At 47.5% G+C, this 13,871-nt stretch overlaps 3 protein-coding genes across 10 annotated transcripts in view; 2 read left to right on the forward strand and 1 right to left on the reverse strand.

Annotated features, from left to right (window-relative positions):
- Positions 1–3,336, forward strand: part of NDRG4 (NDRG family member 4) — a 43,903-nt gene extending 40,567 nt beyond the window's left edge. For both annotated transcript variants that reach the window (XM_040633382.1, XM_040633381.1), the window contains exon 16: positions 909–3,336. In XM_040633382.1, coding sequence (XP_040489316.1) covers positions 909–1,063 — 155 coding nt within the window. In that variant the 3' untranslated portion in view covers positions 1,064–3,336. The remainder of the gene's footprint in view (positions 1–908) is intronic.
- A 1,187-nt stretch (positions 3,337–4,523) lies between these two features.
- Positions 4,524–8,314, forward strand: SETD6 (SET domain containing 6, protein lysine methyltransferase). 6 transcript variants are annotated; one of them, XM_040633384.1, is made up of 9 exons: positions 4,524–4,636; positions 4,861–4,956; positions 5,030–5,174; positions 5,268–5,409; positions 5,543–5,737; positions 5,867–5,987; positions 7,113–7,293; positions 7,458–7,600; positions 7,769–8,314. In XM_040633384.1, exons 1-9 carry the CDS (start codon positions 4,610–4,612, stop codon positions 8,069–8,071), a joined length of 1,353 nt encoding a protein of 450 aa, XP_040489318.1. In that variant the 5' UTR covers positions 4,524–4,609; the 3' UTR covers positions 8,072–8,314. The 6 variants fall into 6 exon arrangements, with proteins under 6 accessions (XP_040489318.1, XP_040489321.1, XP_040489317.1 ...); XM_040633387.1 differs by having other exon boundaries at positions 5,624–5,737; XM_040633383.1 differs by lacking the exon at positions 5,867–5,987 and having other exon boundaries at positions 6,959–7,293.
- A 1,350-nt stretch (positions 8,315–9,664) lies between these two features.
- Positions 9,665–13,871, reverse strand: part of CNOT1 (CCR4-NOT transcription complex subunit 1) — a 105,608-nt gene continuing 101,401 nt past the window's right edge. For both annotated transcript variants that reach the window (XM_008702573.2, XM_008702571.2), the window contains 4 exons: positions 13,000–13,180; positions 11,085–11,217; positions 10,151–10,285; positions 9,665–10,007 (listed from right to left, as the gene is read on the reverse strand). In XM_008702573.2, coding sequence (XP_008700795.1) covers positions 9,929–10,007; positions 10,151–10,285; positions 11,085–11,217; positions 13,000–13,180 — 528 coding nt within the window. In that variant the 3' untranslated portion in view covers positions 9,665–9,928. The remainder of the gene's footprint in view (positions 10,008–10,150; positions 10,286–11,084; positions 11,218–12,999; positions 13,181–13,871) is intronic.

The raw sequence follows: 13,871 nt of genomic DNA on the forward strand, positions 1-13,871 counted from the left end.
CCCCCCCCCCCCCCCGCCCCTCTGGCTCTGTCTTCTCTCTAGTTGCATACTTGAAGGACCGAAGGCTGAGTGGAGGAGCAGGTAGCCCCGCGGCCTCTCCCCCGATGCATGGACCCCTACCCCAGTACCCTCCTGCTCCTTCCTCTGTGCGGTGCTGCAGCCAGGCCTCCTCTTGCCGTGGTTTGGAACTTTCATGTGTCTGCTCGCCTCCAAAGCCCGAAAGAGTCCTGCTTTTTCACAGATCCTAGGCCTAAGTGGGCTGGTGTCCCATATCCGGGCTCTAGATTGGCCGAGGTTTAGAGCCGTCTGGCTTCTGGGGTGCCATGGGCCACGTGGCTTTCAGAGCTCAGGCAGCTGGCACCAGAGCCTCACAGAGGGAAAACCCAGGCCTGGCCCTGGGGGCAAGGGTGTCCAGCCATGCCCGAGCTGGATGGGTGGCCAGTTGCGTTCAGGCAGGTGGAGTTTGCCCCGAGTCTTGCTTGTGAAAGTCTGAATACTGACTGAAGCTAGATTTAAGGCAGTCTGTGGCCTCCGCACCTTGTCCTCCTTGACAGTAGTCCTGCTGCCCTGTCCCGTCATCGTCTTGAGGGAGGCACTGTTGGAAATCGGTCCCCTCCCTGCACCGGCTCAGGCGTACCCAGTCAGACCACCCCGCTCTGGCCATAGCTCTGGGCCACTGTCGTGAGATGGGTCCTGCTGGCCCCCCGCCTCCTGGGCTCAGCCCCTGGCGCCGGCGCTGCATGCCTCCGGCTTGTCCGAGTAGATGCCAGAGCCGCGGCTTGACACGGGCCCCCGCGCCGCCGGCAGAACGGGTCTTGCTGGCCGCTTCGCTTGCGTCGCTCCTTGTCCCCCTGCCGGCGCCCGCCCCGCCTGCCCGCCCTCACGCCCGCTCCCGTCTCTGTCCACAGTGCCCTCGGCCAGCATGACCCGCCTCGCGCGCTCCCGTACCGCGTCTCTCACCAGCGCCAGCTCGGTGGATGGCAGCCGCCCGCAGGCCTGCACCCACTCGGAGAGCAGTGAGGGGCTGGGCCAGGTCAATCACACCATGGAGGTGTCCTGTTGAAGCCCTTGGCCCGGCAGCGACACCCACCTGCCCCCGCCCGCATCGACGTCCCACTGCCATCCTCGCGCCGGCTCATTTTCCTTTTAGTTTATTTTTGTGAAGGCCAAGGGGAGGAAATGGGTTTACTTCTCTTTTGTTGAAAAGATGAGGGGATTCATCCTAGATGCTGCAGAACAGTCTCCGGGTGGTTTGAGAGGCTCACTCCTCCCCACCCCCACCACCTCACTCACCTTAACTTGGCGGACTTAGTCCCCTCTTCCAACTCCCCACAGTCAGGGCGGGGTACGGGGAAGAAGGGGATTTGCTAAGGAGAGAGTCCAAGTCCTTCTCTAGGCAGGATCCAGGATAATATCCTAGACTGAAGAAAGCATGGGATGAACCCCTTGGGCAGGCACGTTTGAAGATAGGCGGGGTTTTGAGGTGGTGTGCTGGGACAGCAGGAGCACAGGGTCCAGCTCAGGTACTGAGGTGACAAACAGGAGGCAGCACTGGGGAGCACGAGGAGGCAGGAGCCCTGGAGCTCTGCGGACCCCTTTCTCCCCGGCTCCTCCACCAAGCACATCCGTTTCTGTCTTTTTGCACATGTGACAATCATCTGAACCGTAGCCACGAGGGGGCGCTCCCGCCAGGCAGCAGTTTTCCTGGTGCTCTCTGGGCTGACCTGGTGACGTCGGGCCAGGCAGGCAGGGACTGAACAGGGTTTCTCTGCCCAAGGAAGACAGAACACAGATGACCTAAAATGCAGGAACCCCACAGATTGTCTCAGCCCACACACTCCACCACCTCCTGGCCTTGTCCCATGTCTGAGCCAAGGCCCTGAGGTAGACAGTTACTTGATCCTCTGTCTCCACTGGGACCTGATCTGGGGGCTGAGCTTAATTGCTGAAATAGCCCATGAGGGTTGGACACACCCCAGAACTTCATGGTGTCTGCCTTCAGGAGCCAGTATGTGGCTGGAGGCAGTGTGTGGCAGAGATTCCCAGTTCCGTGGAGGACAACCCAGTCAGTAGCAGTGTGTCCGAGGCCACCGGAAACATGGTGTTCTTTCTGGTCCTGGTCAAGCTATGCCAATATTTTCTGTGGGCATCACTAACAAAGAAGAGAGTTTATTTGGAGAGAAATGGTCTAAGGTTGTGAGACTTGTGCAGGCCCCCACTGCCATCTCAGGACCGTTGGAGTGGCTTGGGCTGGGGCTTGCTGGGTCCTGGGGTGGGAGGTGAAGTTTCCTAAAGTGAACAAGGGCCAGGCAAAGGAGAAAGGCTCTCCACACACCCTGGTCCCCTCCTTTCACATGAAGTCCAAGACTGTGCCAGACACATCCCACCCACCCACACTATCAGGGAGAATCTCCTGGCCCAGAAGCCAGAGTCACTGGTCTTAGAGCCTAAATCAATTGCCACAAACCCTGAAACAGGAGGGGAGAGAGCAATGAAAACTGGAGGGCTGTGGAGGGGACAGTTGTGTGTGGGGTGCTCTGAGGCTGAGCGGATACCTGCATCCACCTTTCCTTGGCACGTATCACCCCCTTCTAGAATCTTAAGCCATTACTAGACTGCTCTAGAGCCTGGTGGAGTGTTAGTCTGTCCCCAGTTCTATTCACTCACGTGCTTCCTTTGAATATCAAATGTGACTGTTTGAAAAGCTGGTAGAATTAATCCCTCTTACTGTAGATAGTGCTGCAGACCTTGGATTTTTTTTTCTGTGTTTTCAGATGAGATATCTATAAATATCTATACATTATATATATATATGTATATTGGGTCTTCCTGCGTGTGGTTTTCCATTGGAGGTTGTCTCTTTGGTCAAAGTGAACTTTTAATGGAGTTTATTACTTTCCTCTCTGTATAAAGTGAAGAACCTAATTTTGTGTATTCTGGTGGCTGATGTCATGAAACTTTGAGATGACAAAATGTAAAACAAATAAAAACCCTTGTCAAAGTAGAAGAGTTAACTGTGCTGGCAAACTAATAAAGAAGAATTTGAGTACAGTAACACCAGGCCCATCCCCAGAAGCTTTTGGGAAGGCAGCATTGAGGTTGGTGCTGCTTGGGCTCAGGTGGGACTGAGTATGCAGGAGTTCCCATCCATGTTTATATTTCCAGGTTTTTTTTTTTTTTTAAACTCTACCCCCACTTTGGGGCTTGAACTCAGGACCACCCGGTGATCAAGAGTCACATGCTCTACCAACGGAACCAGCTAGGTGATCCACTTATTTCCAGTTCTTACCACATGCATTATCTTGCCAATCCTATTTTTTAAAAAGATAGTATTCATTTGAGAGAGAGCATGAGCGGGGGAGTGGGGAGGCAGAGGAGAAGCAGGAGCCCAGGGCTGGGCGATCCCAAGACACTGAAATCACGACCCCAGCTGAAGGCAGCTGCTTAACTGGTTAAATCATTTCTCCTGAGAAGGTCCTGGAGCCCAGGTGTCCCCAGCTGAGTTTAGAGAACTGAGCCACCCAGGCGCCTCACCAATCCTTACATTAATTCCACAGGATATATATTATCTTAGTTTCACAGCTGAGGATAAGGGATCTGCCCTAAGAAGCAGCCAAGCTAGGAGCCGGCTTTGGCATTGCAGAACTTCAAAACCCTGCTTTTTTTTTTTTTTTTTTTTTAAGATTTTATTTATTTATTTGACAGAGAGAGAGACAGCCAGGGAGAGACAGAACACAAGCAGGGGGAGTAGAGGGGGAATGGGAGAGGAAGAAGCAGGCTCCCAGCGGAGGAGCCTGATGTGGGGCTGATCCCAGAATGTCAGGATCACGCCCTGAGCCAAAGGCAGATGCTTAACGACTGAGCCACCAGGCGCCCCCTGCTTCATTTTAACAGCATGCTACTTTCCTATGTTTAATCACCATTTCTGACTCATTCACTCATTAACTCAAATAGACACATAAGGTAGCTGCTATGTGTCAACTAATAAAGCACGTAAATAAAAATAAAACCCACCATGTGCTGTGGGTGTGATGAAAAACAGAAGGACGTACTAGAGAGTGCGGGCAGAGGGGGTTTATTCCAGTTCTGGGAACCCTTGCCATGCCCCTCGGAAACACACACAACCTGCCCCACGGCACTCGGGAACGCACGGAGGTACACAACTGCTCTGAGCAAATAAAATGGTTCGATCAGGAAGGCAGGCTGGACGCCCACCTGGGTGCGCTCGCAGCCGGGAAGCCCCGCGTTGGTATCCAGAAACTGAATTTTGTTCTTCATTTGGACTACTACGAATTATCTCAGCTCTTGGGAGACCAAAGGGGAGAGAGTTGAGCCTGGCTCAGAACGAGGCTCGAGGAGATAGGTCTTCCTGGACCCGACCGCACGTTTTCTAAACCCAGCTGGGGACACCCGGGCTCCAGAAAGACGTTTTCGGAGGAATGATTTGACCAGGTGCAAATCCCCGCTCGTCCTCCGCGTGGACGTCGGGACGAACGTCACGTGGCGCCGGGGCGGGGACATAGGCCCCGCCCCCAACAGGCTTCTTTTCCCCGGAGGCCGGAAGCGCCCTCGCGGAGTTCCTGACTCGCGGGGCCGCGAGGCCTCGACCATGGCGACCCAGGCGAAGCGCCGGCGGGTAAGTCGCGGGGGACCGGAGCGGGGCCCACCCCTTTCCGCCGCGCCTCGTCCCTACCCTGCCCGTAGCGTGGTCCCGCGCCTCTCCTTCGCTCGCACGGGTCCCTGGCCCCCTCCGCGTCCCCTCCCCCACCCAGAGCCCTTTCTCCGCGCGCGGCTCCGTCTCCTCCCGCGTCCCGCGCGTTCTCTGGGGCGGGCCCTCTCCACGGCGCTCGCTCGTTCCAGGTGGCGGGGCCTGTGGGCGGTGGCGACGCGGCCCCGGACCCGGTGGCCGGTTTCCTGAGCTGGTGCCGGCAGGTGGGGCTGGAGCTGAGTCCCAAGGTGAGGAGGCGGGGGTGCGGGCAGGCGCGGTGGGGGGCGCAGGCCAGCTCTGACCTGCCGCTCCTCCGCTCAGGTGTCGGTGAGCCGGCAGGGCACGGTGGCCGGCTACGGCATGGTGGCCCGGGAGAGCGTGCAGCCCGGGGAGCTGCTGTTCGCCGTGCCGCGGGCTGCGCTCCTGTCGCAGCACACCTGCTCCATCGGCGGCCTGCTGGAGCGAGGTGGGTGCGCCGGCGGGGGTGAGACGGGGAGGCGGGCCGCGGAGCGGCGCCAGGGTTTTCAGCTCCGTGCCTCTCACTTCGTGTCTCCCTCAGAGCGAGGCGCGCTGCAGAGCCAGTCGGGCTGGGTGCCGCTGCTGCTGGCGCTGCTGCACGAGCTGCAAGCCCCGGCCTCGCCCTGGAGCCCCTACTTTGCGCTCTGGCCGGAGCTGGGCCGCTTGGAGCACCCCATGTTCTGGTGAGAGCCTTAGTAGGGGTGGGGAGCACCAGCACCGGAGCCTGGCTCAAACTGTCCTGGCCCGGGGACCGGGTCCCCAGGCACTAGTCCCGGTGGGGTGTGTGAAGGGAACCCGGGTGGGGTGTCACTGCAGGCCTGAGGAGGAGCGCCGGCGACTGCTGCAGGGTACAGGCGTACCCGAGGCCGTGGAAAAGGACTTGGCCAATATCCGCAGCGAATACTATTCCATCGTGTTGCCCTTCATGGAAGCCCACCCGGATCTTTTCAGCCCCAGGGTTCGCTCCCTGGAACTCTACCGCCAGCTCGTGGCTCTTGTGATGGCCTACAGGTCAGTGAGCAGAACCTTGAAGGGCTTTTTTCTTTAGAACTCTGTTGAGGGGTAAGAGGGGAAAGAACAGTGAACACACCCCAGTCTCTCACCCTACAGTGGGCTTTAGCAAAGTTCTCTCTGTGGCAGCTTTCAGGAACCACTGGAGGAAGAGGAGGATGAAAAGGAGCCAAACTCCCCTTTGATGGTGCCTGCTGCAGACATACTAAACCACTTAGCCAATCATAATGCCAATCTAGAATACTCTCCAGTGAGTGGATCCCTCTCAGTTATTGTTCTTATGTGCACTGATGATGAAGCATTTGATTCAAACCAGTGCCTGTCACTTATGCTGGCCTGAGAGTTGGGCTAAGTGGGCTCCGTTCTCCTCGTGGTAAAAATGCATAGGTGAAGTTAGCTTTTCTTATGTTCAGTTTGCATATTTCACTCAAATAGTTCAAACACAAAACCTCACTACCCACAAAGAAAGTTGTGGTTATTTCTCTGCTAAGCTACTGCCATCATTTATTTGGTGCCAGAGGTTGGCTCTACTGTCACTACTTTGGGGGGAAAAGGGAGAGGAGTGGGGATGATCATAGGTCAGATCTAAGATGATACCAGGGTTTTATCAATTCCATTTGCTAAGTGGGAAGTTGCAAGAAAAGATCCAAGTTTATGGAATTAGGGAATGGGTATTTTTTAATCCTGGCTTCCATCTGCCATTCCCTAGTTGGGTTTAATCATTTTTAAAAGCTAACAGCTTTAAGTACTGAAGATGACTGAGCAGAGATGCACTTAATAAAGCAGTGAGGCTGAATTTGACCTTTATAAACCTTACCTCCTCCATCGTACTGTACAGGCGTATTATACTTCAGATACTGTGCTTCACAAACTGAAGGTTTGTGGCAACCCTGTGTTGAGCAAATTTATGAGTGCCGTTTTTCTAACATCACTTGCGTCATGTCTGTGTCTCCTAGTTTGGGAAGAATTACAACTGCAAGAATTGCAGTATTTCAAACGTTTCTATTACTATATTTGTTTGATCTGATCAGTAATTGTAACTCAGAGAAAGCTCAGGTGGTGGTTAGCACTGATTTAGCAGTAAAGTTGTTTTCTAAGATAAGCATATTTTTATATGCACTGGGACACCCAAAAGTTCGATTTTTTTTTTAAAGACAATATTTGCTTTTTTGTGGTGGTATGGAACCAAACCTACGTAATCTCTGAGGTATGCCTATACAGGATCTTCATAGGAACTAAAAATAAAACGCTGAGAGGTATATCGTCAGTCCCATCGCTGAATTATATCCACGGCGAAGCTCTTCCTAAGAGGGATTTAATCTTCCTGGGGCTGGCCAGCGAAGGGCCTGGTCCCAGCTTCTCCCTTCCACCTCAGAACTGTCTTCGGATGGTGGCCACTCAGCTCATTCCTAAAGGCCACGAAATTTTCAACACTTATGGGCAAATGGCTAATTGGCAGCTGATTCATATGTATGGTTTTGCTGAACCATATCCTGACAACACGGATGACACAGCTGACATTCAGATGGTGACAGTTCGTGAAGCAGCATTACAGGGTGAGTGTCTGATGATCCAATCTTGGACACCTGTGGGCATGTCTGTATCCCCACCCCAGGTGCTCTTAAATAGCAGTTGCCCTGTTTTTTGGAGATTGGGTAGTAGAGTAAGAAGAAATGAACTGCTGGGTTTATGGAGACCTTTACAGTATTACTATCTACAGGAACAAAAGTTGAAGCGGAGAGGCTCCTACTGTATGAACGCTGGGATTTCTTATGCAAACTGGAGATGGTTGGAGAAGAGGGAGCCTTTGTGATTGGACGTGAGGAGGTACTGACCGAAGAGGAACTGACCACTACACTCAAGGTAAAGGGCTGAGAATGGCCAAAATATTAAGAGCTAGTTAAAGCTAATGAGAAAAGAAATGTGGGATGGAGGGAGAGCATACTTAAATGCTGCCGAGACAGACTTCTAAATTCAGAAATTCATAATTAAAGGGCAATTATAATTAAAAGACCCAATGATTGCTTCTAGGTACTATGCATGCCTGCTGAGGAGTTCAGAGAGTTTAAAGACCAGGATGGATGGGGAGATAATAAAAGGGAAGAGGACAGCTTGACAATCACAAATATCCCCAAACTTAAAGCATCATGGAGACAGCTTCTTCGGGACAGTGTTTTGTTGACCCTGCAAACGTATGCCACAGACTTAAAATCTGAACAAGATTTACTAAGTAATGAGGTCTACACCAGACTCAGCTGGAGGGAACAGCAGGCCTTGCAGGTTCGCTATGGTCAGAAGATGATCTTACATCAGTTGTTGGAACTGACAAGTTAGCAGGTTCTGTGCTGCCTGAAGGAACACGGACGAGAAGAACTTTATTCTAAGCTAATATTGATGCTTAAAAAAAAAAATTTGGATCTTTTGCTTTGCTTTTCCTTTTATTAAATACCAAAAGGAAAAGTAGCAAAGGTGGTGTGCTCAGGTTAACTCTGAGGTAAGGGTGAACTGTTTAAGGACTGTACACAGCTGACTTGGAAATTGCTGACGGTTACTAAGACCAATAAATCTTAAAACTGTTGTGTTCTCACTTGGAACCAGAGTTAGCAAAAATGTGATAGTAATAGGTCTTGGTTGTAGTCTAGCATTTAATAACATGGACTTTGAAAGTAGACCTGGGTCTATGCTGAGCAAGCTTTTTTCCCCTCCAAGACTTAGTTTCCTGTTCAAGGGTTTGATGAGCTATAGCGCTGGCATGCAGCCATTGTTTTACTTCCTCAGGAGGCTGAAGTTTACTCTAGATGGCACAACTCACCTTTAATTAGGGAAGAAACCCTAAGACACCAATGACATTCAAACCTTAGTTGTTAGAAATTTCTATCTAATCTTGAACCTTTTTGTCCTCTGTGGCTGTAAAACTTGACAATCAATCATTAAAGGTAAGGTATACTTTAAGTGGCATAAATTTTAAATATATATCAAAATACTATGAGAAGGGGTATGAAAAATGTTTGTTTAATCAATCACAGAAACCTGCTCCAGTGATACGTGCCAAATAAGCGGGGAAGATCTATCATTCAGCAAGAGGTGATGTTTCCCAATGGCCCCAGGCTCTGTGAGCCTGGGCTGTCCACTTTCCTCCTCACCACCAGCACTGGCTGCTGCTACTGAGAAAGGCACAGTGGACTCACATGTGTGTCATGACTTTAATGTTTTGACTACAGTATGCATACACATACAGGTAAGGGAGCTAGAACCCAAGAGCCCAGGAACTAGAAAGGCTACAAAATACAACACGTGGACCAATACATTTACAAAACATTCAAAATCCTTACAAAAGGGGCTGTATTGGTCCTTTTGACTTTGTTGTTGTTGTTCAACATAGCCTGTATGGCTATTCACTGGGATAATGGGGAAGGGAAATTCATACACTATTAGTCCCCTTTCCCACAAGTATGAGGAGAGAGCTAGGGGCACTTTTAGGCCTGGGTTTGATTTCCCTTTATAAAAAGAGCTGACTGCATCGTGGGGCCTAAGGGGGTAGTTCTCCAGTAGAAATGAGAAAATGATGCTCTCCCAGCAGTCAGCTTTAGATCCGGGGAAGAGGCAAAACAAAAATCCATGGGATCTCAATTGTGAGCTCTTCCCATGTTCCCTAAGCATACCAAATAGTAGCACATACACTTTTTAACAACTTTGTGATTTTTCAGGGTCCCCTGTCCACATCATTAAAAAAATAAGTTACACAATATTTAAACTGGCTTTTTTGCTATTCTTTGGGACACCAGGAATGTCCGAAGACATGGAGCTATGTTGTATCCCCAGACAAGTGCATGGCATCAACAGCCTTTTCAGTTACAAGCTGGGCAGGTACCAAGTTTATCTACTTGCCTTGGACACATTTTGCACAAACCCAAGAAGTTCCAGACAAAGGTTTTATCTTTCATATATTTACACAAGTTCAAAATGATATTCACAGCATCTTCTAAATTTTGGCCAAGAGTCAAAAAAATGCATTTAAACTTTGGAACGTGCCCACATAGACAGGAAGCTGACCCAAACAGTATTTGGGGCAGGTACCCGAGAACCAAAGGGCTGGGAAAGTCAGGAAGAGCTGAAAGGATTCTTCAGCCAGTTTATAAACCTGGTGCAGTGGGACCTCCAGGCTGACACATTTACAGCAGAGCTGCAGTTCTAACTGGCACCTGTCCCTTCCATTACTTGCTGAGCTTGCTTCTGTCCCATGCAACACTGTGCAACTGACTGGAATAACCTGAAAAAGAGACATTTACAAGTTTGTGAGAAAAATTTCAGGCCTGGCAGTATTAATGATAGCGAAAGCTAACCACCCACCCTAGCTACAGCCATCATGTGTTTCTCATTCTTAGACAATTAATAAATTACTTTTGAACTCACTTTTCAATTTCTGGGGCGCAGTGTACAAACTCGTGATTCCAGAACTTAAATGCTGGATTTTTAATCAGCTCAATGAAGGTAATAAGAAGACCCCAAGGATGTGGCCTATTTACAATCAACCGTTCCAAGAGAACCCTGAAGGGGAAGAAAGATTAGTTAATGCACAGAGAAACGTACAAATTTATGAGCACTTCTCCTTTACCTTTTTTCCTAACTTTTCTCCTTGACTACTAAGCTACAAGGAAAAGTTACTAGCTTTACTAAGGACAGGTGGATTAATGTCTAGCATGGTTAATGTAGGTGGATTCTGGAATTAGAAAACCTGGGTTTGAATCCTGCCTCTTCCCATTAGAAGACTGAGTAAGGATAACAGTATCAGATTTAAAGTGTGTGTATCTCTCTCACCAGAATCTACCCCTTTCCCAATCTCCAATGCTATACACAGTCTAAACAATCTGCAACAGATTCCTAAACTATCATCCAAGAAAACAAAAAATAAAAAAACCACAAGTATGATCTTGTTATTTCTCCTTCAAACTTTTCAACCTAGAGGATAAAGCCCAAGCTAAATTAACATGGCTTTTAATAGGCCCTGTGTGGATTCAGGACTCTGGATAAAAAATGTCACCATCACCACCTCAGAGAAACTATTGACTTTCAATCAAAATGCTGGTACCTTTCATTAAAAACCTTTTATTTTAGCAATGATCAGAATTTGTTAATTCTCTACTTGTCATTTTGTGTCCATCAGACTAACTGCTAGGGCAGGAACCATGTCCACTTTGTTCACAACTGTAGCTCCTATTTAACACATGTAAATGATGTTTTAAATGGACACGCAGAATACACTCAATGAACACTGACTGCATGGGGGGGGGTTTCATAATAAAGGGGAAGAGGCACCACTTAGAATTATCTGAAACACTTCTGTTACCTTGTAATCTGTTCTTGGATAGCTTCAGTGTTGGCTTCTGCAAAAAGGTACAGCATGGTACAGCTGAAGTAGTGGGTGTGGCTATTTGGGTACCGCAGCTGATTTGCAATGGCATTCAGGAAGAGATATCGACCTAGAAATTCAGAAAACTCAGTTAATTACAGACCTGTGCTTTACGTGAAAGGCCAACGTAAAAAGACAAATCATTATGAGGGGCTAGGGGGTTTGGATTTCTGATACAGGCTTTCACGGTATCCTTTAGTTTCAACCAGTGCTTCTGGGTCCCCAGTATTCCCATTTCTGGTGGGTTTATTTTGTATTTTCCACATAAAATTTTTTAAAAAATATTTAAAAACACAACCACTGCATATAAGCATTTCTCAAAAAAAAATTTGGGAAAAATATCACTTTTAATTTCACAGATTTCTTTAATATTGCTTAACAGGAAGATAGCTGGATTCTTCTGCCCCTGTGTTCACAATGTTTTCCAGTATTGTTTCATGTAGTCCCTGGAAAATTCCACTGTACACTCATGACAACATGAATGCAAACATACACATTGTCATTACTGTGAAAGTAGTTCTGACCTCATAGCTCTTCTAAAAAGGTCTTGGGGACACCCCCAAGAGCTTCCAGTCCATACTTTGAGAACTGCTAATTTAGACTATACTAGAATAATTATCTATAAACTGGGTCTGGTTGCCTCTGCTTAATATGACTCATGTTTGTAAGACTATCCAAGTGAGCTTTAACACTGAAGGCTACCCTTTCCCCCCCCCTCCCCTGGGCTCTGGACGTGATGGTATCCAATTTTGTTAAATCTTCATTTTACACGGTCTCAAATCCCTTCTACAAATAGACAAGCAAGTTTATGTATATCAAGATTAACTATCCTCTCAAGAATTGATAGCAAAGTTAAAAGGAGGCATCCTTTTTAAAGTATATGTGTGTTAAGGGCGCTTGGGTGGCTCAGTTGGTTAAGTGTCTGGCTTCCGCTCAGGTCATGATCCCAGGGTCCTGGGGTTAAGTCCCGCATCAGGCCTGCTTCTCCCTCTCCCTGCCGTTCCCCCTGCTTGTATTCTTTGTCAAATAATAAATAAAAAAATTTTCTTAAATAAAGTACTTGTGTGTTAAAATAAGCAAGACTATGTATAGTTGGTTAGTACCTACTGGGGTCTCTCTAAGAATGAATATAGAAGACTGAAAGAAATGTGATTCGACCAGGCAAGATGCAACCTATGGGAAGAATTATACTGCCAACTTTCTGCAAAGCAGGTTAGGGAAGTCCTATCCATTAATTTTTACATACCTAATATTTAACAAGTTGCTTGACAGACACTAATAAATGCTGGGGGGAAAGGCAGGCTAACAAAACAATGTAAGATGAACTTATTTTTAAAGAGACTAGTAAAAGGAACATGTTTATTCTCACACTAAAAAGAAATACTGTAATCATACACACTGAAATGTTAAATAAGGATTTTGGATATTTCTTTCCAGTTTTTCCAAATTTTTGCATTAAGCAAATACTATACAATTAAAATAGCCAGCAAAGAAATACAAATACCATATGATTTCACTCGTGAAATTTAAGAAACAAAACAAGCAAAGGGGGAGGGGGAGAGTCAAAGTAGGGAACAATCTGATGTTGGATTGATTAAACAGGTGATGGAAATTAAGGAGTGCACTTCTTATAATGACCACTGGGTCATTTATCGAACTACTGAATTACTATATTGTACACTTGAAACTGATGTAACACTGTATGACAACCGGGATTAAAAATTTTTTCAAAAATAGAGCCATATAAGCATGTTGACAAAATATTTGTCTGTTGTGGCTTAAAGTATTTTTATGATCAGACTGGCAAAAGGTGCACAGAACTTAACTCTGACAACTGGCTGGCTTCACTCACCTTCAGTGTCCAAGTCCACAGCCAGGTTCTGGAAGATGTCCATGTGAGCCGAATGGGTGATCGTGCTCATTGATGGTGTGCTACCCTTGTTGTGGATGTGTGCAATGGCCTGAGTCCCTACGTAGAGCACCAGTGCATTGATGAGCTGGAGGTTGTAACGATTGCCAGGCTCATTGGATACCTAAATGAACAAAACAAAGCTGCTTATTTTCACAGAGGATTCAACATTTCTAAACCCTTTTTACGCCTTCATAGAAAAGCTGAACTGCTCTCAACATGTGTGATTTAAATTTTAGAAATTTGCTTTGAGGTTCCTGAACAAACACATAGCTACCTAAGGGTGGCCAGGTCAATAACAGAAACACGATTTCCCTTTGGAAGCCAAAACTTTAACAGGTACCAGCAAAAAACTAAAGTTTGTGAAGTCAGTCTATGTATTATCTCAACTATAGAAAATACTTGGAGGGTCACCTGGCTGGCTCAGTCAGTGGAGTGTGTGACTCTTGATAATAGGGTTGAGGCCTATGTTGGGTATGGAGATTAATGAAATCTTAGAAAAAAGAAAAATATCTGGAGAGGGGAAAAAGTAGTTCTCTGGTGTGGAAAGACTGGAAAGATAACACAATTTCAAGTCCTATTCTATACAGCAAACTAAACCAGAATCCATTTAGAACAATCTTGGGAGGACTGACAGGAACCAATTATCAGTAGTATTATTCTTACAGAAAATGAGCCTATTTCCTGGTTGCCTCTTCCAAGTCAACAGCTTTGTGTGATAAGATGAACTAGTAAAATGCATAATAATCCAATTAATTTCATCCAACTATTAGAAAAAACACTACATTTTAAAATTTTTAAATCCACTTGAAAAC

This window comes from Ursus maritimus, unplaced genomic scaffold, assembly GCF_017311325.1.
Source record: "Ursus maritimus isolate PB19 unplaced genomic scaffold, ASM1731132v1 scaffold_19, whole genome shotgun sequence".
Classification (NCBI taxonomy): domain Eukaryota; kingdom Metazoa; phylum Chordata; class Mammalia; order Carnivora; family Ursidae; genus Ursus; species Ursus maritimus.

Excerpts from the sequence above, each read along its gene's own strand:
- SETD6 (XM_040633383.1), top strand. The coding sequence starts at position 4,610 with ATGGCGACCCAGGCGAAGCGCCGGCGG. Across the intron at positions 4,637-4,860 it reads CCCAGGCGAAGCGCCGGCGG|GTGGCGGGGCCTGTGGGCGG; the intron begins GTAAGTCGCGGG and ends CGCTCGTTCCAG. Across the intron at positions 5,175-5,267 it reads CGGCGGCCTGCTGGAGCGAG|AGCGAGGCGCGCTGCAGAGC; the intron begins GTGGGTGCGCCG and ends TGTCTCCCTCAG.